General features: G+C 46.2%; 1 protein-coding gene across 3 annotated transcripts; it reads left to right on the top strand.

The window, feature by feature from the left end:
- The first annotated feature begins 2,939 nt into the window (after positions 1 to 2,939).
- On the top strand, positions 2,940 to 20,299 carry INAVA (innate immunity activator). Of its 3 annotated transcripts, none has more exons than XM_044672730.1 (9): positions 2,940 to 3,003; positions 3,872 to 3,996; positions 4,326 to 4,442; positions 6,247 to 6,472; positions 11,546 to 11,599; positions 13,544 to 13,757; positions 14,050 to 14,220; positions 15,658 to 16,336; positions 18,549 to 20,299. In XM_044672730.1, exons 1-9 carry the CDS (start codon positions 2,940 to 2,942, stop codon positions 18,639 to 18,641), a joined length of 1,743 nt encoding a protein of 580 aa, XP_044528665.1. In that variant the 3' UTR covers positions 18,642 to 20,299. The 3 variants fall into 3 exon arrangements, with proteins under 3 accessions (XP_044528665.1, XP_044528666.1, XP_044528668.1); XM_044672731.1 differs by having other exon boundaries at positions 2,949 to 3,003; positions 15,658 to 16,278; positions 18,548 to 20,299; XM_044672733.1 differs by lacking the exons at positions 2,940 to 3,003; positions 3,872 to 3,996; positions 4,326 to 4,442 and having other exon boundaries at positions 6,428 to 6,472; positions 11,546 to 11,603.
- The last annotated feature ends 719 nt before the right edge of the window (positions 20,300 to 21,018 follow it).

The raw sequence follows: 21,018 nt of genomic DNA on the forward strand, positions 1-21,018 counted from the left end.
CTCTCTCTCTCTCTCTCTCTCTCTCTCTCTCTCTCTCTCTCTCTCTCTCTCTCTCTCTCTCTCTCTCTCTCTCTCTCTCTCCTGGCTTGTTTATTAGCTTGCCTAAGACCTATTCTGCTAAAGGCAGAAGGGGCGGGCCCTTCTCCCCCACCCTACAGCCCCAAGTCCCCGGAGGAGGCAGGATAGGTTCCAGACAGAAACTCAGAAGGACTTTTGGACTCTTGTGCAATGATGCTGACTCAGTAAGGAGGTGTCTGAGCCCTGGATCCAGTCTGCTAGGAGCTCCACCCCATCCCTTCAGGCAGCCCCACTGGGGACTTACCCTCTGGGGTTTTATGAAGCTTAGTGGGCTATGGGGCCCTCCAAGTTGACTGACAGACATGCACAGTGTTCTGGTGACATCTGAAGGATCTTGAAATCCTAAAGAGAGGTCAGAATACCAAAAAATAGTAATGGGGAATCCTGGTCCCCAAATGTTTTCAACTGAAGGATTTTTCTAGAAGGTTTAAAGAGAGAGAGAAGGGAGCTCAATACCAGCTTCTGCTTATTTCCTTGTGTGATTTTGGATAAATCACTTCCCTTCTCAGCCTCACTTTCCTCATCTTTGAAATTAAGAGCTTGGACTAAAACCTTTCCAATTCTAAAAGCTATGATTTTATAGTAGAAAGAATGAGGGCCTTTGGAGACTTGGTCTTTAATCCTTATTGTAGGCAAGCCAAGCTTTGCCCTTTTTTTGGACCTGAGTTTCTTTACCTAAAAAATGAGGGCCTTGGATTAAATATCCTTTAAGGTCCTTTTTTACTCAGATATTCTATGATTTTTTTTAGATGTAGTGAAAAGAATAATGGATTTACTAGACCAAAGAGAACTAGATATAAATCCTGGCTTTGACATTTAACTAACCTCTGACCGCTGGGTGAAGTCACAACCTTTCATCTGTTTTTTTCCTCATCTGTAAAATGGGATAGAATAACACTTGTGCTACCTTTCTCTCAAGGGTTGTGAGGAAAGTGCTTTCTAAGCCCTAAAGATATAGAAGTCAAGTCCACAAGCATTTATTAAACACCTGCTGTCCTGCAGGCATGGCGCTAAGGGCTGAGAAAGTGTGAGTTGTGAGTTGCTGAAGTTTTCTTCCCTTTCTCTGGCTTTTTCAGGATTTGTCTTTTAGGACTACACAACAGGCCACCTACCACCTCCCACCCTCATTCTAGGGTGGGGGTACAGCCCAGGCTACAGTGAGGCTCATCCTAGACTGTATCCCCCTTGGATTTACTGTGACCTGGGGAGGGGGATAGTCTTCTATTTCTGAGTCTTTCCAAAGTTTCAGGAAGGTTCATTCCTGCCCCTCACCACTTCACTGAATTTTGTATTGGATGTGTAACCAGACTCGGGAGATCCCAATCCATGGTTTTGGTAATATTGGGCACTTTATCCTGGCTCTGCCCAAGTTCCTTGGGGCACGTACCCAAAGGTGGCTTGTACTGACCTCTTCCGTACTCCCTTGTAAAAGAAGCCACAGCAGCATCAGCAAAGATTACAGGCTGGTACCCTTGTCTCTGAAGGATCCTTTCCCTATCCCAATAAGCATCTCATGGAAGGGGTGCCAGATGGAGGTACAGCCGAGTATTCCCTTTACCTGGGGACCAGTTTCAGCCTAGGAAGGACTGAGGACTATGGAAGTATGTTAGGAGAATTAGAAGAGCTCTAGGAGGTTCAGTTGGGAGATATAAAGGTTATACTTTATTCCCCTTCTTGTACTCAATAGTCAGATAATACTGGCCTTCTTACTGCTCCTCCCACACCAACTCCTGTCTTTTTTCACTGCTTATCTGATTGCCCGGTATACTTGTTCTTCCTCTCCTCAGCCTCCTGCATCTCTCTAGACTCATCTCAAATCCCAGCTTCTTCAGTATGCTTTTCCTGGTTCCCCTCCATACTAATGGGCATCATTTTTTACATGTTGTCTCTCCTATTAGAATGTGAGCTCCTTGAGAGCAGGGATTCTTTTCTTTATTTCTTTATTATCTCTAGCAAATAGTAGGGACCTAATAAATAAATACTTATTGAATAACGAACATAAGAGGAACGGACTACCTAGGGAAGTAGAGGATTTCCTTTCACTGGATTCTGCATTGTAATAGGCTTCCTTTTTGGGTAAAGGCTGGCCTAGGGGCCACTCAGCTCTCCTCTAATTTGGATAGTCTGTGATTTTAGGGTTTATATTGTTAGATTTTAGCATGGTAAGAAGGATCATTTCATCCTTAATTATGGGATGATAGAATTATCATTCATCCCCAGAGTCTGAGCTCAGAACACAGACCAAAATGAACACATCAGATTAGAGGGAAGCAACCTAGGGGAAATAGGATATCATTTTAGAGGCAGAAAAGATAATGAGTTTTTTAATGAGTTAAAAAAAATTACATTTTTTTTCTTCACAAAAAAGTTTTTTTTCCTTCTCATCTCTACCACCTGAGAAAAAACAAAACCCAAACCTTTGTAATCAGTAGGCCTGGGTGATCAAAACAGATTCCCACATTGGCCATGGCCAAAAAAAAAATATATATATATATATATTTCATTCTGTACAATGAGTCAAGCGAGCTCATTTGTTGATAGGCTGGACCCTTTCTTTTGCCTCTCTTCTAAGAGATTGATATCAGTTGTAGAGCAGAGTTTGTATCGGCACTCATGGGGTTAAACCTTCTCTCCTTCCCCTTCCTCTCCCCTTCCCCCAACTCCCCTCTTTCCCCACAGCATCCTGCTGTTAATTAGTTTCTGCTTGGAAAAAGGGTCCTGGCCCCTTAGGCAGGCCCAGGTGAGTCCAGACATGGCCTCTTTGTTCTTTCCCAAGCCAGGGAAACTCCAAGCCACCTAAAGTCCCTGGCTGGGAGCTGTGTTCCCCTCCTCCACTCTGTCTCCCCCGCCTGCCCCCCCGGATGTCCATCATGGAGAGCAAGGATGAGATCAGCGACACAGACAGCGGCATCATCCTGCAGTCTGGTGAGTGGCTTGGGGAACTCCCTCCCCAGGAATAAGCCGGCTGCCCGAGTCCTCTTTCCTCATGGTTGGAATGGAAAAGGTCCAGTCTCTAGGACCAGGGAGATGAGAAGATGAGGAAAGCGGGGATCAGAACAGGGATTAGAGCAGGAGGGATCTCCTTCCTTGAGGAGGACTAGCCTGGAGTTTGTTGCTCATTCTGATTGGAGGCAGGGGAATGGACTTCATGACCTCCGGAGACACCACCAGCTCCAGGAATTCCTCGAGTTTAAAGTTCTGTCTCGGCTTGTGCCGGCCATCTGTGCTTTGGTTTGTGTGCTGTGTCACCACCAGGTATATGTGTGCTTGGTAGGACGGTCTGTGCTCTGGTTAGGGCTGGAAGGGCCCTTGGAGGTCATCTCATCCACCAGGTCCTCTCATTGGACAGATGCATAGGAACTGAGGGCCAGAGAGCGTAGAGACGTGCCCAGGGTCATAGAAGGAGTAAGTTGCAAGACTGGGATTTGAACCCATATCCTCTGACTAAATCCAGTGCTCTTTCTGCTATTATTCTTCCTCTGCAAAGAGGATGGGAAGAGGCAGAGGGAAAGAGGTCTCAGATTTTCATAGGCTCACCTGCCTCCTGGGGCAGCTTCCTTTGCCCCTGCTCCTTTGAGCACCCCTCTAGTAGTGTGGCCGTAGCCCAGGATGCCAAGGCTCACCTCTGTCACCTCAGGCCAGGTGTGTGGCATACGTGAGTGGACAGTGCATGTGCTCTCTTCAGGGGGAGGTCAGGCGCGGGTGTCTGGGAGAGACTGAGGCAGTCTTGCTCATCCCTTCCCCGCTTCAACTGAGGTTTGGAGGTGGGTTGTGTGTTGTTCTTTCCATCTAGGTCCTGACAGCCCAATTTCCCCAATGAAGGAGTTGACCCATGCAATGCGGAAGCAGCAAAGAGCCCTGGAAGAACGTTTAGAATTATGTCTGGAAGAGTTAAAGAAACTCTGTCTTCGAGAAGCAGTGAGTTCTCTCCCTTTTCCAGGGGGGCACATCCTGGAAAGTGGCCCCTGAAAAGGAGAACCACACAGCCTCGGGATGCCCAAACAAACTGCAGATTGCAGAAGCAGCCTGTCATCTGTTCAAAGGGGAATTTTATTCTGTTTGGCAACAAAGTTAAGAGAGAAAGTGCCCCACTTAGTAGGCTGGGCAGGAAGGTGGGTGGTGGGTGGGAAGAGGAGGTGAAGTAAGGGAGAGTCTGGAGGAGAAAAGGGAGGAGATCACCTCAGGGGAGGATAATTGTAGGGGCAAATACAGGGAGGGCTTTGCTCTAACACTACCTTCTGCTTTAGGAGTTGACAGGCACACTGCCACAGGAGTATCCCCTCAAACCAGGAGAAAAAGCCCCCAAGGTTCGTCGAAGGATTGGAGCAGCTTACAAACTGGATGAACAGACCTTCCAAAGAGAGGTGAGAAGCATCACTACACTGGGGGGCTGGTTTTTCCTTGAGATATGACTGAAAGGGTAAGAGGCATTTGTCATGGTTCTTAGTGGGCTCCCCAGGCCAGGAGCACCAGTGGACTCCTTGTTGTGGCTCAATCAGAGCCCCTCTTCTTCCTTGGCCCACTGAGAGAAGGGATGGGACCTTGACCCCTGAAGGAAATGCAAAGTCTTTTGTGAGCTTTGGCTAAGGCCCATGCATTGGGTTGAATATCGATTTTTGAGGTGCTAGAATACTATGCTTAATGTATTCCCTTACTTTGCAAAAATCTATTTCCCTTATCTAGTTGGCTAAGTGATTATAGAGTAATAGAGGCAGAAAAACAAAAGCCCATCATTCAATCAGGAGACCTCCTAATTGGTAGAAAGTGATTCAGGGATTGAAGACTGGGTGAATTAGCTCAATCCAACATTCCCAGGACATTCTGGAAGTGTTCTCCTCCAGGGCCTCCAGAGAAATAAAGCCCCAATGCCTAGAGAGAATCAAGGCCAAGGTAGGGCTGGGGAAATTTTGAAAGCTTTGGTGCCACTTAGTCTGTATCTGGCTAGATGTCTTTATTTATATTTCTAATTACCTTATTTCCCTGGTGTCTTATTTCTGGATTTGCACATTCTTGTTTGCCTTGTAAATAAGGCCCCCAGTATGCACAAGAGTGGTCTGAAGCATGTAGAAACAGGGTCAAAAGGAAAGAGGGAAATGGGTGATAAAACCAGATTTCAGAGACAAGGTTGACAGCAGAAGGGAGAGAGGGAAAGTAATTAGGATTTAGGGGTAGTGGATTTGGGAGCCTCACTGGCAGGAAACAGTGCTTTGAGGTGTAGTTCCAGGACAAGTGAAGGTTTAGAAAATGGTGAAGGGTGAAAGTCCTAAGACTGAATGCAAAGGTTCTATGGGTCTGCTACAAACAGAAAAGCCCTTTCCCCTGGAGGCTGACCAGGAACCCTAATGCCCAGGCCAACATAGACCTTAGCAGGTTCCCGCTGGCAGACACCCCAGTTTTATTCTCTCTGGTGCAACAAGTCAAGAGAGAAAGTGCCCCACTTAGCAGGCTAGGCAGGAAATTGGGACAACACCCTCTTTGGCCTGCCCATTCACACTGCCCATCCCCATGTGTGTCTGATGGGTGGGTCTTGGTATTGGCTTTTCTTGCTCTAGGAGGTGGCTCTGGTTCAGTCTTGGAAACCTACCCCTCCCTTTGCCCTACATCTCTGTAGATGTGGGTCTTCTCTCTCTGCTTTTCGAAGGATGGGAGAAAGGAGACTTCTTTTCTCTATCTCTTCTAGCTTAAAAGTCATGTTTTTCCTCTGGTCCAGGAGCACTGTGTCCATGGAACATTTGGTATTTTCAATGAGGTGTAGTCCCTGCCTTTTGGAGAGGAGGCATAATCAATCAATGTCCACAAAGATCTCCAAGTGTTATTAGGGATGTTATGGTAGAGTGGATTGGGCACTGGACTTGGGGTTAGGAATACCTGAATTCAAATCCCTCCCCAGATAGTTACTAATCAAATAACTTCTCATTGTAGAATAAGGGGGCTGGTCCAATCCTAATGGTCTCTGAGGTCCTTTCTAGTTCTCCATCTATGATTCTGTGACACATCTCTTTCTGCAGGGAGCTGGCAACCTAATGGAAATGCAATCTCTGCTCTTTAAAGAGATTTTAAAATGAAAACATTTTTAAATTAACTAGCCTACTTGTGGCATCTGTATCCACCCTCACCCATGAGGCCTTTTTCTCCCTGACCCTCCTGTCTCTCTCCCCCCATCCCTAGGATCCTCTGAGCAGTCTGGAGCAGGAGCTGGCGCTACAGCTGCAAATCGCAGAGGCAGCCCGTCATCTGTACAAAGAGGAGAACCTCACCAAGCAGATCCGACGGCGGAGGAAGCATGCGGTGCTACAGGAGGAGAAGAAGCTCCGGGAACTAGAACACAGCCTCAATGAACGGAGGCTAAGCAGTGGATGTGCACCCCTTACCCCTGCCACCGTGCTCAGGGGAGGTGAGTGGACCTGACACCTTGGCAGACCTATGTGCTGTGTGCTCAACTCTTGACCCTTCTGACCAGGAGGGCTGGACTCTGAGGGTTCCCAACTGGGTCCTCCTTCCTATGGCTACCTAGGGCTACCAGGGCTACTGACCAAACTCCCTAAAACCCAACCTCCCCATTCTCCTAGGGAAGAGAGAGGAAGCCATTCCTCCAGATGTTAAATATGAACATTCTGATTTCTCTCCTCCTCCAACCTTTCAGCTTCTGATGCTATCTTAAGCAAGAGAGTGAACTTCTTCTATGGTGCTCTCTTCCTGCCTTTTGCCCAGTTACTCAGTTCCCTAGGGCAAAGGCCAAAGTGCGCACTGCTATTATTCATCTCTAGAGCACACAGCAAATGGATGGTGCTCAGGGCCTGTCTGATCACAGTAGAAGAATCTGCCTTGGAAGCTTTCCATTGTGGCTTTAATCTTTAATCCTCTGAGACTTCGATTTGCCAGGTTGTTTTGTCAAAGTCAGCTGTCCAGCCATGGCCTGTTTCCCTCACCTCACCCCATGCCCTGAGCTGAGAAAGCCCAATCTTTAGCTTCCTGGCTACTAGGAGGTTTCTCTTCTTCTACCATTCCAGCTTCATAAAGCACCAAGTTTGTTTGGCAATGCTTAGGTCCTAATTAGGCTTGGGAACTCTTTGGGCTAGGAATTAATTGATCCAACAGGAGGATGATGATGGATCTGGGTTTAGAGTAGAAGTCTTTACTTCTTTCATGTCTGAGCTATCCTAATCCTTCTCTGGAAGGACTAGAATCGTCTTGTGAGAATATATTTTAGGACATGTTAGGCTGTTCCTGGGCCCTGTCTGCTCCCTTCTACCAACCCCAAAAGGGGTTGTTAGGTTGTTGCATCCCTCTGCCCACTGCTCACCCACATGCTTTCCCTGGAAATGCTTGTTGGGAGCTGAAGGACAGTTTCCAGATTCCTCTCAAGTCAACTTTAGAAAGCAGAGCAGAGAAAGATGGTGAGAACAGGAAAGATCTCAACCTTAAGTGACTTTTGGCCCATTAAATAAAGGTGTTAGAAGTGACTTTTGGCCGATTAAATGAAAGGGGTCAGGGTTGACCTCTGAGCTCAAATAGCCAGACCTTTTCATTTATTCATTCAGTAAGCATTTATTAAGACCTACTGTGTGCCAAAGACTGTGCTAAGTGTTGGGGATACAAAAAGAGGAAAAGACATCCTTGCCTTCAAGGAAATTACAATCATGAGATATGAGACAAAATGCAATTAAGACTATACAAAGCAAACTATAGGTAGGATTAAATAGGAAATAATTAAAAGTAGGAAAGCACTGAAATTAAGAGGGATGGGGGAGGACTTCCTGTAGAAGGTGGGATTTCAGCTGGAACTTAAAGGAATTCAAGAAAGTCAGAGGTCAGAGGTAGAAGGAGGGAGAGTGTTCTAGGCACAAGAGATGGCCAAAGAAAATACCCAGAGCTGAGAGATTGTGTGTCTCATTCATGAAATATCTAGGAGGCCATTGTCACTGGATTGAAGAGGAAGGACATGACCCAGGGCTTAGACAGTGCCAATATTCTCAGGTTATAGAATCATAGCATGTTAGAACTGGGAATGGCCTCGGAGATCTTATCCAACTTCCTTGTTATAAAAATGAGGAACCTGAAGATACAAGAATGGGAATGGCACACTTGAGGTTGCAGAGTTAGTTAAAAGAGGCTCTGGAGACAAGTTACTCTTCCTGAAGAAGCAAATGATAAAAAGGAGTCAAGCACCCAGAAAAGCTATAAGGAAAGGAAATATCATCTTGGCTCCATCTGTCATTCCTGGGAACTTATCTCCCCCTTGAAATAAATGCCAGTTGCTGGCTCTTGGGCCTCAGATCAGTCAGGGGCCAGTACAATTGTCTGGAGAGTAATAATGAGTGGGGTATGAGTGTAGCCTGGGGGAGTAGATCCCACTTATCAGCGTTATCTTCCTTTCTCAGGTTTATTTCTAGGCTCTGATGGCTTCAGGCTACTGGGGCAGAATGCCTCTTGTTGCCAGCTGGTGCCCAGAGCTCTTGGACACCACCCCAGGGTCCACATGGCTGGGACAGCAGGAGGCAGCAGTAGTGGGGGGATGGTGCGGCCATGCTTGCTGATGTCTTCTCTTCAGGAGTGGGAAGGCAGGTCAGGACATGGCCAAGGTGGACAAATGTGGTAGTTTTGACTTAATTCTTTGTAGGAATCAAAAGTTGTCTAGAAACCTGTCTCTGGGGTGCTGACTGGAGAATGAGTGGAAAAGCCAAGATGACCACTTACTCCCCACCTTTGAATTAAATTAGGGATGAGGATCTTGTGAGTAAAAGATTCCACTCCTAGGACAGGGATAAGGACTAGCAGAAAGCAGGATTTCTCATGTCTCTGCTCAGGCAGCCATTATCCTTGTTCAGGCCCTCCTGAATGATTCCAATAATCTCCTAGTTGGTCTTTCTGCTTCTAACTTCTTTCTTTTCCCGTCTATCCTCCCTCTGACAGCCAAAATAACCTCTCTAAGGCACATAGTTGATCATGTCAATCTCTGTTCAGAAATCCTCTGTGGATCCCTAGCACTCCTAGGGTAGAGTATAAAATCTTCAGCCTGGCATTAAAAGCCCCCCCATAGTCTGGCTCTAATCTGTCTACCTCTGACCTTATTTTGTATTATTCCTCTTCACCAGTTCTACATTCCAACCATACAGGCCTTCTAGCTCTTCCTCAAGCTTGACATTCCATCTCTTGCAGGCTGAAACCTATGCCTGGAATGCACTTACTCCTCACCTCTGACTCTATTAGAAGCAATCCAGTGGGACACCATCGATGGACATCGATGCTGTCCAGTGGCACAGTGGATAAGAGAGCAAGATCTGGGTTCAGATCTGGCCTCAGACACTTCTTAGCTGTGTAACCCTGGGCAAATAATTTAAATCAATTGCCTAGCCCTTGCTTTGTTCTGTCTTAGAATTAATATTGAGACAGAAGGTAAGAGTTTTAAAAAATGAACAAAAAGAAGAAATAATCCTGGATTTTGGCTCAGGTATCACCTTTTACCCAACTTTTCAGATTTCCTCAGAGGCGGCCCCTCTCCCTCCTAAAATTAATACTACTACTAATAACAGCTAGCATTGATAGAGAGCCCACAATGTATCTGGTACTGTGTTAAGCACTTTACAAATATTATTACCTTATATTTACTTATCTATGGCCATGTTGTAGTTGCTTCTCCCTCCACTCTCAGTAAAACATAAGCTCCCTGAGGACAGGACCTATTTTTTTTTTTTTTTGGCATTTGTTTGCTCAATACCAGTATAGGACAAGGCATAGAGTAGGCATTTATTAAAGTATAGTTGAGTTAAATTGCATTATGATGGAAAGTATGCTCGACTTGGATTCAGAACACTTGAGTTCTTATCTTGGCTCTGATCCTTTCTAGCTGTGCCATCTTAAGTCACTTAGCCTCCTGAGGGAAAATGGTATGGTAGATATAGTGCTGAACTTGGAGTCAGGAAGACCTGAGTTTTGTGATTATTTAGTTTCTCTCAGCCTCAGTTTCCTTATCTATAAAATGGGGATGATAATAGCACCTAGCCCATAGGGTTATTTTGAGGATGAAATGAGATAACATGAAACCTTAATGTGTTATGTAAATAGTAGTTATTATTTTTAATAGGTCAGATTCTTCTATAGCAGTGGTTCCCAAACTTCTTTGGCCTACCACCCCCTTTCTAGAAAAATTATTACTTAGCTCCCTGGAAATTAAATTGTTTTAAATTTTAATAGCAATTAATAGAAAAGATAAATGCACCTGTGGCCATCATCACTCCCCTGGATCTCTGCAGCACCCACCAGGGGGTGGTGGCACCCACTCTGGGAATCACTGATCTATAGTAAAATGAGATGGGTCTAAATGAGGATCACCAAGTCCTTGCCACTTCTAAATCTTATAATATTTTCTTCTACTTTTCCATTTCTAGTCCCATTCTTGGCTTCCAGATGATGGGGTTTTGGTATTCCAATCCCAAGGAAGCCCTCACTTGCCTTTAGAGAACAGAGAGAAGGGAACCTCTGGGAATGAGCAGTGTCTGCTGAGCTGCTTTGCTTTGCTTCTTGGGAAAGGAGGAAGTAGGGGAATTAATAGCTGGAAAGTTCTTTGAAGCCAAGAAAGCACTTCATTACTGTGCAAGCATTTCAGTTTGGAAACATAATGATATCAGTCCTGCAATTAGCTGCCATTTCTGAAGGGGCCCTGCTAGGAGAATGCCCAGAGCCCAGAGGCTTTGGTGCATTCAGATAAGGAAAGAGAATGCTTAGCTCCTCAAAGCTTTGGTGAGTTCCAATGAGGATCTTGGGATTTAGTGCTTGAAAAGGTGTCTTATTGATTTCAATGGGCCAATCATTTATTAACCTTTTAAAGTCCAAGTTTACCCCATTTGTAAAATGAAGATGTGGGAGGGTGGGAGACATGGGCAACCAGGTGGCTCAGTGGATTGAAAGCCAGGCCCAGAGATGGAGATTCTGGGTTCAAATCTGGCCTCAGATACTTCCTACCTGTGTGACCCTGGGCAAGTCACTTAACCTCAATTACCTAGCCTTTGCCACTCTGGAAGGTAAAGGTTTAAAAACAATGAGGATGAGGAGAATGCTTACATTACTTACTCTTCATGGGGCTGTTATTGTGAGGGGAGGGTTTGCATGCCTCCAAGCAGTACAGAAATGACAATTTTCATTATCCACTCCAAATGCTTTTAGTTTAAAGATGTGGAAACTAAGTCCTTTCAGGAAGGAAAAGTATTTCCCCCTGAACACCTATGCAATATGGGACAGAGCCATGTTTAAACTCAGGTCTCTGACTCCAAATTCAGGGCTCTTTCCACTGGGCCACACTGCCCTTCCATCTCTAGCTTAGTTCTTATCTACAGTGAACATTTTCTGTAAGTCCCAAATGTGATTGCCTGGAGGTAGAAGATGGGAGAGATAGCCAGGCTCAAAGCCCAGATTTCCCAGGCCTGCTTGTGATGCCCCATCCCAACCCCATTTATTTTCTCTCCTCCAGATCTGAGCACTTCTGATGACAGCTCCCTGTCAGATGCAGTGCTATTGGAAGAAGGTAAGTGGGACTGTCTGGAAAACGGAGTGTGATGTGGAAGCCCCAGTAAGGGTAGCTCTATAACTCCGGAGTGCCCATCTCCCTGTAGCTTTAGGGCATTTGCTGAGTCTAGCAAAGGCCTCTTCATTGGCCTTCCGTGTCAAGTAAAGATGTATACGACTTCTAGACACGGTGGTTGGTGCAACTTGTAACTCCTGCTTTGGAGGGAGGCTGAAGTGGTTGGATCTGGGGAGTCTGAAGTTGCAGTAGAGCTTTAGAAATGGGCTTAGGAGTGGTGGTTACACTTTCAGTCCAGGCAAGATAAGGGGGGAAATTGTATAAAATGTATTAGAGCAGAGAGGTGGAGTTCCTTAATTCAGGAATTCTTCTCAAAAGGGGTGATTCCATCCGCTTTGAATTTTCCTAGAGCCTTTGTGCCCATCCATTTGGCTTTGTGTTGTACATATTTGTGCACATATTATCAATGGTAGACTTACTATACCTTGACAGCTGAGACTCTTTTTGTCTTAGCATTTATTTCTTTGACCTTCTACATAATAGGTCATAAGACTTAGAGCAGGAAGAGAAGACCACAAGAGGCCATCTGGTCTAATACCCTTATTTTCAGTTGAGAAAACTGAGACCCAGTGGGCATAGTGGCAGTAGGTGTTAGAGGTGAGATTTGAGCCCAGGGTCCTCTGACTCCAAAAACAATTTTTTTTTATACTCTTACCTTCAGTCTTAGTATCAATTCTTCAAAAACAAAACAAAACAAAACAAAACAAAACACCTTGCCTTCCATCTTAGAATCAATACTGAGTATTTTTTCCAAGGCAGAAGATCGGTAAGTGCTAAGCAATCAGGGTTAAGTGACTTGCCCTGGGTCACACTCCTAGGAAGTATCTGAGGTCAGATTTTGAACCCAGAACCTCCCATCTTCTGGCCTGACTTTCTATCCACTGTGCTGCCTATCTGCCCCCTTAGACAATGCTTTTTTAACTGTCTCACAGTGAATAAAAGTTGGTTGAATTAAAATTTTAGCCTCTTGACCTGGCCCTTAGCAGAGAAGCCCCTCTCTTGCCTTGGCACAGACCTTGGTGGGATGAATATGCCAAATGTTCCCTGCTCCAGCTTCCCACAACAAATGCTGAGGAATGATGGATAAGAGCTGAGCATGTATAAGCCCCTGGGCTTAAGTTGCTGAGCCTGGGAGCTAGAATGACCCCAGATGGAATAAGGAGACAAATTCCAGACTTGTCTGCTAGGAGACCCCTGAGGGCAAGGAAGACATAGCCCAGGCCCCAGAGAAGAGTTTTATCCTTGAGGGAAAAGGGAGACACTTTCTGTGGATTTTCCCCACAGTGAGCCCACCAGAGTCACAGAGGATCAGGCTGTTCAAAATCTATGCCCTTTCTACCTGTTAGAGCTGAGTATAACATTTCTAGCCTCTGCAGTTTGGATCATTAATTTAGCTGGACAGTGAGAGGACCAGACAAACAACACTGATGAGGCACCCTTTGCTTGCAAGCCTGGGATTGAGGAGGGCTCATTCATAGGGAGGAACATTCAGGGAAGAAGATAGCACAGAACCTTCTTTCTGTACCCTGGTGCTGATGAGGATGCCAGAATATAGAAAAAGCACAGAGCAGAAAAACATGTCCATTGGAGGCTAATAAATAACTAGCAGCTTGGTAGCCAATGCTGCAGTCACAAGGATACACCCAGAATATGTGGGGAAATGGGTTATGTGGGATGGTTCATCTGGGAGGACTTCTTGGAGGGAGGCTGGCTTAGAAACCTGAGGGATCTGGGCCATTCATCTGAGTCTGTGACCAGAGCTGAACCCCTGGGCAATTGGGTGCGTTGGCCTTGGGAGGAGTGGAGAGGCATGGAACTAGCAGCTTGGTTCCTGTTGGGCTGGTTCTCCCACCAATCACCCTCACTGTCTTTCTTTTCCATTTGCAGAAGAAATTCAGTTGCCAAAACCTGCTCCAGAGTCCCCAGCACCACCCACCAGGTCACTCCCATCCCAGCGGCTTGAGGGGTTGAAGCCAGCAGGCCCTGAGGCTGGGGGTCCAGAACGCTCTCCAATCCAGAATAGCCCCTGGAAGGAAACTAGCTTGGATCATCCCTATGAGAAACCCAAGAAACCTCCTTCGGAACTTGATAGCGAGCCCAGGTAGAGACATTGGGGGTTTGGAGATCTGGAGGAAACCATGCTATATCCTGGGAAGTGGGTGAGGGAATGGAAAAGTGAGGGAAAGGGACAAGAGACCTCAGCCTCTTTGCTCAGTATGATTGAGCTGTCTTGACCTCTTCCCCAGAAGTAGCAGCATATTACCACTGAGCACAAGCTCACTTTTGCTTCTTTCCACTCTGACCTGCTACCTCACCTCAAACCTGCACTCCTGAAGGAAAAACAACCCCAAAAATCCCTTAAGAAAAAACTTCTTACTCTTTTCTCTCTGCAGCAGCCCAGCCACAACACCCCAGGATGGGCCCAGCACCATCAGCCCCTGGGTGCTGGAAGCAGCCACATATGTGGTCCCACTCCGAAATGTTCCTGGACAAATTCAAGGCCGGGCAAGTGCCCCTGCTACCCCAGAGATTCCAGGCAGACGGGGTCAATCTCAGTCTCTAAGGTAATGAATCTCCAGGAATTGAGCTCTCATTTATATGGCACTTTTGGGATTTGTAAAATGCTTACATTCTGTGTTTCATTTTGAGCCTCCACTTAATAAACACTTCTTGACTGTCAGAACTGTGAGGAATGAGAGTTAGGACATATAGACTTACCAACATTTTGTAGAAGAGAAAATGGAAGTTCTAAGGGCTCACAGTTGGAAGGATCTGAGGCATGATTCAAACTCAGATCTTCCTAAGCCCAGGTCCAGGCATTCTATCACCTTTCTATTTATTGCTACCTCTAAGTATCCTTAAATGAGAGACTAGAATCAGTGGAGGGATGGGAGCCTCAGGTTTATTGGTGGTATCTGTGCAGAATCCTGTGCCTCCCTGGGCACAAGCCACTCATGAACAAGTCACATTTATTAAGCACCAGCTAAGTTGCAGGCGTTGTACTAGACTCTGGGAATGTATCTATGGCATCTATCTGCTTATCCTCTAAAGGAGGGGAAAGTTGCATTTACAAATAAACTCTGCTCCAAGGCAGAGTTTGAAAAGGGCAAAGGAAAGGCCAGGACAAAATGATCTAAGGAAATGTGAGTAGGGACAGAAAACTTTTCAGTTGGGGTGGGGATCAGGGAAGGCTGGGCCTTGGAAGGAGGCAAAGTTCTCAAAAGCTGGGAATGTCAGAGGGATTGTGTTTCAGAAATGGAGAGTAATCTATAGGGAAAAAAAAGTAGACTTTTTATTTTCTTTTTTTTTTTAAACCCTTAACTTCTGTGTTTTGGCTCCTAGGTGGAAGAGTGGTAAGGGTGGGCAATGGGGGTCAAGTGACTTGCCCAGGGTCACACAGCTGGGAAGTCTGAGGTCAGATTTGAACCTAGGACCTAGAATCTCTAGGCCTGACTCTCAATCCACTGAGCTACCCAGCTGCCCAAAAGTAGACTTTTTAAAAAGGCTAATAGCTCTTTTTACTTGGAACATGAGTTTAAGAGAGTATTATGGGGGCAGCTTAGCTCAATGGTTCAGTGGATAGAGCACCAGGCCTGGAGTTGAGGAAGGACCCAGGTTCAAGTCTGGCCTCAGATACTTCCTAGCTGTATTACCCTGGGCAAGCCACTTAAATCTGTTTGCCTAGCCTTTGCCACTCTTTCATCTTAGAATTGATACTAAGACAAAAGGTAAGGCTTAAAAAAAAAAAGGATATTGAGGAGAGAGGAAAAACAGACTTAGCAACTAGTTAAATATGGGGTTTAAGGAGGAAGAAATATTCAAAGGTGATGCTTGAATTTTTGAGCCCATATGAATGAGAGTGCAACAGAAAGAAGGAAACTGAGAGTTAATTCCCTTGACAATGGCCCTCTCCTTCAATGAATGTCTCTGACTTTTTCTTATTTGTTCCTCACCTACTTCTGAGATCTAAGGCTGAGTTGGTATCTTCTTGATTCCTGCAGGGTAGATTCCTTCCGTGTGTGCCCCGAAGGCCGTGGCCGGAGTGCCATCCCTCGCCGGCGTCCCACACATTATACAGTGACTGTGCCTGACTCTTGCTTTCCTTCAGCAAAGCACCCCCTGCCCCACCCTGCCTACCACTCTGGTTCTGAAGACAGCAGCTCTGATGTCTCCAGCATTTCTTATGCCACATCTCCAGGTAGCAGCAGCCCAGATATCTTCTTGAGGCCCATGTCCCCATCTGACCAGCTTTGCTCCCGGAGCACCCGGGTCTCTGCTGATGGACGTGAGCTGGCAGCTTATTACCCTAAACTGCTGCTCCCATCTGGATATTTCTCAGCAGGGAGGTATGTAATGGTGGCTGAAAGGCAACAATTACCTCCTGGATGGGAGCTTTGCCGCCTGGGACCTGGCACTGTCTATGATGAAGATGGAGCACCTCTGCGCTACCATCGACTAGTACCCTCTCACAGCCGGATTGTGAGAACACCTTCCTTGAAGGACAGCCCTGCAGGTCGGGGACTCAGCAAGGCAGCTGTGTCAGAGGAACTCAAGTGGTGGCACGAGCGGGCACGGTTACGGAGTGCCCGGCCACATTCACTAGACCGACAAGGGGCGTTCCGCATGAGAAGCCTCCCTCCAGGCAGAGAGGCCTTTGGGAGACCCATGGGACGAACACAGGTATGGCCATCTTTGGGAGAAAGGATGTCAGTAGAGTGGCAGGAACAGGGAACTTGAAGGACAAGTGAAACCTGTGCTTGCCTACTCAAGGAAGGCTATGGAGTAGGATAGGAAAACAAAGTCTTGAGGGTAATGTGGGCATGTCTGCTTGGACGAAGAGTGAAAATACAGCCAAGTCTCAGTTTGTCTGTATCGATATCAGATATGTGTAGTTCTGAACAGGCACTGATTCAAACATCATTTATCTGAGGCTAGTAAGGAACCCCATGGCTTTTATCAATCATATTTATCCCGCCTTATTGGTCCATAAGAATGCTTATATTGCATTTCTTGACCACATGCCAGTTTGGCAGGATAAGGAGGTGACCCACAAAGTGGATGAGTCACATGCAGATAATTGAGAGTTGACTGAATCCTCTAAGTTTATTTAGACTGGTCTGAAACCTTAACCCATCTACCTCCTGACCTAGGAGGCCCCAGGAAAAAGACATTAGTCAGATCCAGAGCTGAATCTGACAAAAGACAGATCCAGAGCTGAATCATCTTCCTGCCTATTCATCACTTGACGGCTTTCCCTACCCCTGAGGATTTAAGGGACACAAGACTGGGGCCACAAAGGAAGACTTTGGGACCAGGAATAGGGAAAAGCTTCCTATGAGGACCTCTTCCCAGTTTATTCTGTACTCTTAACTTTTTCTTTGAGTATCAGGTTTCCTATTTGAAATGAGGAAGGGGTGGGGGGTGGAAAGGAACACTTCCCCTTTGAAGTCATTCATATACATTCTTACCTTCAAACACAGATCCTTTGTTTTCCCCAGTCCCCTCTTTTCTGATGGTAGGGAAGGGCCCCAAAGCTATAAACTCAGATGTGTGTTTGGGTCCTTCTCTGCTGCAAGTGGCTTCCCCACCCACCAACCATTTGGGTTGCAGCTGGCGCCCTACTGGCTCCCATGGCCTGGGGCTCAGGCCGCACCCTCCCAGCTGACATGTTCTCTTTATGTGCGAGCTTGAACCTGCTCTTGGCCCTCACCTAGCCCGTCCTACCCTGGCTCAGGAAGTTCCAGTGTTGGGGTGTAAACCTATAGAAAGAGGGAGGACGGGGAAGGAAGAGTTTTAACCGGAAAATTTCCAGAGGAAGGGTAACCTGGATTGTTACATCCTACATGAGGATCAAATTTAGGAACTGGTACTATATAGCTTATAGAAGAGAATTGGCTTGGGGTGGGGGAAGGGGCATGATTATTCTTTAGGTAGGACTTACTGGGACAAGTTTAAGATTAATTTAAAGAAAAACTTTCTAACTGTGAGAGCTGTGTAAAAGCAGATGAGCTGTCTCAGGAGCTAGTGAAATCCACCTCTCTGGAGGGGTTCTAGGGAAGGCAAAGTGGTCATTTGTAGGAAATGAGATTGGTAAGAACTTAATAAATACTTTTTATTCCTTCATTCATCCCACCACCCAAGACCAGCACTACTTCTGGATTTCTCATTCATCCCCCCCATCTATCCTGTTATTGGTTCAGTTCCACTAGCAATCATTACATAACTAACATGAACCAGACAAGGCAAAAAACAAGATGTCCCAATAATCAAGGGGCTTACATTTTACAGGAGGCTTTGAGATGAAGGTGGCAACAGTGTGTTCCCAAATAAGCATGTATGAGCTATTTATGTAATAAATATGAAGTAATTGCAGGGAACCATAACAAGTAGGGGATCAAGAAGGACCTCTTATAGGAGGGGACACTTAAGCTGACCCTCAGGAAGTTAGGAGTTCCAAGAGTTAGAAAGGAGGGAAACCATCAAAGGTATGGAAAGAAGGGATACTTTAGGCAAAGACACAGAGGTAGACAGGAGATGGAATGTTGCCAGATATAGGTACCTAGAATAAGGGGGCATGTGATCCAGAGCAGGTGGGGCTTGTGGCTTGGAGCACGATTAAAGACTGAAGGTAGGGGCAGGTAGGTAGCACAGAGAATAGAGTGCTATGGCTGGAGTCAAGAGGACCTGGGCTCAAATCTAGCCTCAGACACTTCTTAGTTGTGTGACCCAGGGCAAGTCACTTAATCTTAATTACCTAGCTGTTGCCATTCTGATACTAAGAAGATAGGGTTTAAGAAAAAATTAAAAAGACTGGTACGACAGGGAACTGTGGGTATGAGATTCCCACCTGAACTGATTACTCACTGACTCTTTTTTTTCCCAACCCTGGCAGATGCCCATGGTCCATGTGCTGAGGAGGACATCTGATGGAACTCCTATGCAAGTTTATGTACCAGAGAATGGAGAGATCATCAGCCAAGTGTAATTCTATGGCTCCTGCTATTATGGTTATGGAGTGCCGCCACCTCTCACTGCTGGGAAGACTTTGGTTCATTAAAGGGGTGCCCTGAACTTTGGGGTTGGCTAGATGGGATAAGCCTCAGCCTGTACCCTGAGCCCAACCCTGGCACCTCTCCCCAACTCCCCTACTCTCATCGCAGGTCGATGAGCACAAGCTCAGACTTTCTCTGATTTTAGTTCAGGAAGCCTGGTCTGAAATTTTATACTTCTGTGTTATTCTCAAAGATGCCATTATGTTGTTCTGCTTTCTCCCGTCTGACCCTATGTCTGTTTGTTAGCATGTTTGGTTATCTCAGTCAGGAGTGATGTTGGGGTTTTGGCCCAAAGCCCCCTATGTTATGGTTGTTTAAGAGACTGTCAGCAGAGGCCAACCATACCCATGTCCCTGTGTGTTAGAGGCCAGGGATCTCTAACACCTCTGGGATCTGGGGGAGGTTTGGGGTTACAAGTATCTACAAATCCCCATGTCTCTTCAGGACTCATCCTGATAGGGATGATATCTTTGCTTTTGTTCTCTTAGTAATGTGCTCTGTGATGCACAGCCCAAGTGATGGCTTCCTTAGCCCACAGATACATGTAGAGGAATAATTTCTCATCATTTAACCTGGTAGGAAGAAAGGACAATAAAATGCAGCTGGTGTTTGGCAAATTCTCCAGACTCAGCTTCCTACTTCCCACTTTCTCTCTCTACCTCCCACCATGGAGCTCAGTGATGTTACTTTCTCCAGGCTGTAAGATCTCAGTTTTGGCTAGTAGTGGTGATTGGATTTCAGAGCACTCACTGCATTTGGAACTGTCCATTGAGAAGAGGAAAGTCTGGGTATCCAAATCTAGGGATTCCCTCATGGTTCTTGATGGATGTTGACTTTGCTGGGAGAGAGGATCTAGGTTGATTGCTCCAACCACTATGGGGAAAGGGAGCAAGCCTAACACCTTCTGCTGCTGCCCCCAACAGAAAGCTGTGGAACCTTTCCCAGAATATGGGAGCTGGGAAAGAAGTCTTAGTGATAGGAGAGGAGAGGAATGCTTTCTACCTGGCAGCAACCAGGCCTTGGTTCCCACTAGGTTGCTAGAATTTTGGTAGATGACTAAGAATGTAATAGAGATCCCAGGACCTGGATGCTATATTGGAGAGGGGCATTAGGATCTCAGCAGGAAAAAAAGGGGTTTCCACCTAGTTACTCTAAGGGAAGAGGGGAAGCAGTGGCCAGAAGGATGAGCTCTATGATTTCCTGATTCATTTTGGTGCCAACTTGTTCCTTCTCTGCTTCTCTTCACTGGGTTCTGATTATTATCCTTAACTTTGGGCCTCTTTTCTAGTCTTCAGACTCCATCTTTCCCACATTTTCAGAAACTTACCACTCCTCATTCCTCATTAAAAAAAGAAATCACTTCATAGGCTCTATTCTGTTCTCACCCTGAAATGTCTCTTTCCTACTCCTGTTGCTCCCATAGCTGAACCAGGCTGGTTTCAGGAACCTCCCTACCCCAGAATCCTTTGCTATTTGTTAACTTATTGGTTGTGCATAGCCCCTGACAACATCATAAAGTGGCCCTGTCCCCAGCTGCAGGGCCGGAACTGTATGGGGTATAGTGTCAAATTCTTCTTAATAAAATGTACTCTTTGTGGTCATCTTAGCTGAGATTGTGGGGGTGGGAGTTCTCAAGCTCTATCTAACACTCTGAAGGCTGTTTTCTCCCAGGCTCGGGGAAAGCCACTGGCCTCTCTCCAGCTGGTCTGATTCCCACCCCGGGGAGGGGGGGGTGGGAGAGAGAGAGAGAGAGAGAGAGAAAGAGAGAGAGAGAGTGTGTGTGTGTGGTGAAGTAGGAGAGATTAGAGATTCTTTTTTCCCCAATAGGCACAGAATTGGACCTGGCAAGCTCATGGGTGTGCGGTGTGGCTGCTGGCAGTCTTTTTGGCCATATTCCCCTTGCCCCTCCCTCACTCCTGCCCCCATCCCACTGGAGGAATCTTAAGGATACTGGTTGGACCCCAGGAACACAGATATATAGCCCCATTGGGTTTTACCCATTGGTTACTCTTCAAGGAAAGTTTCTGAGTACTTGAAATTGGCTAGTAGGTGTGATTACAGGTTAGGATTTTTGGAAGGGCTTTGGAGGCCCAATCCCTCCACCTCTCTTCCTATCCATTTTCCTTTTTATCCCTTGCTAATCCTTCCAACAGGGTGGGTGTCTCAGTGTGTGTGTGTGTGTGTGTGTGTGTGTGTGTGTGTGTGTGTGTGTGTGTGTGTGTGTAGGGGTGGGAGGAGCCACTTTAAAAAAAAATTGGGTAGATAATGACCACACCTATCTTTCCTGAAGTTGGTGATTTTTAAAGTGGG

The sequence above is a fragment of the Gracilinanus agilis genome, chromosome 4 (genome assembly GCF_016433145.1).
Source record: "Gracilinanus agilis isolate LMUSP501 chromosome 4, AgileGrace, whole genome shotgun sequence".
In the NCBI taxonomy this organism is placed as follows: Eukaryota; Metazoa; Chordata; class Mammalia; order Didelphimorphia; family Didelphidae; genus Gracilinanus; species Gracilinanus agilis.

Excerpts from the sequence above, each read along its gene's own strand:
- INAVA (XM_044672730.1), top strand. The coding sequence starts at position 2,940 with ATGTCCATCATGGAGAGCAAGGATGAGATCAGCGACACAGACAGCGGC. Across the intron at positions 3,997-4,325 it reads AACTCTGTCTTCGAGAAGCA|GAGTTGACAGGCACACTGCC; the intron begins GTGAGTTCTCTC and ends CTTCTGCTTTAG. Across the intron at positions 11,600-13,543 it reads TGCAGTGCTATTGGAAGAAG|AAGAAATTCAGTTGCCAAAA; the intron begins GTAAGTGGGACT and ends TTCCATTTGCAG.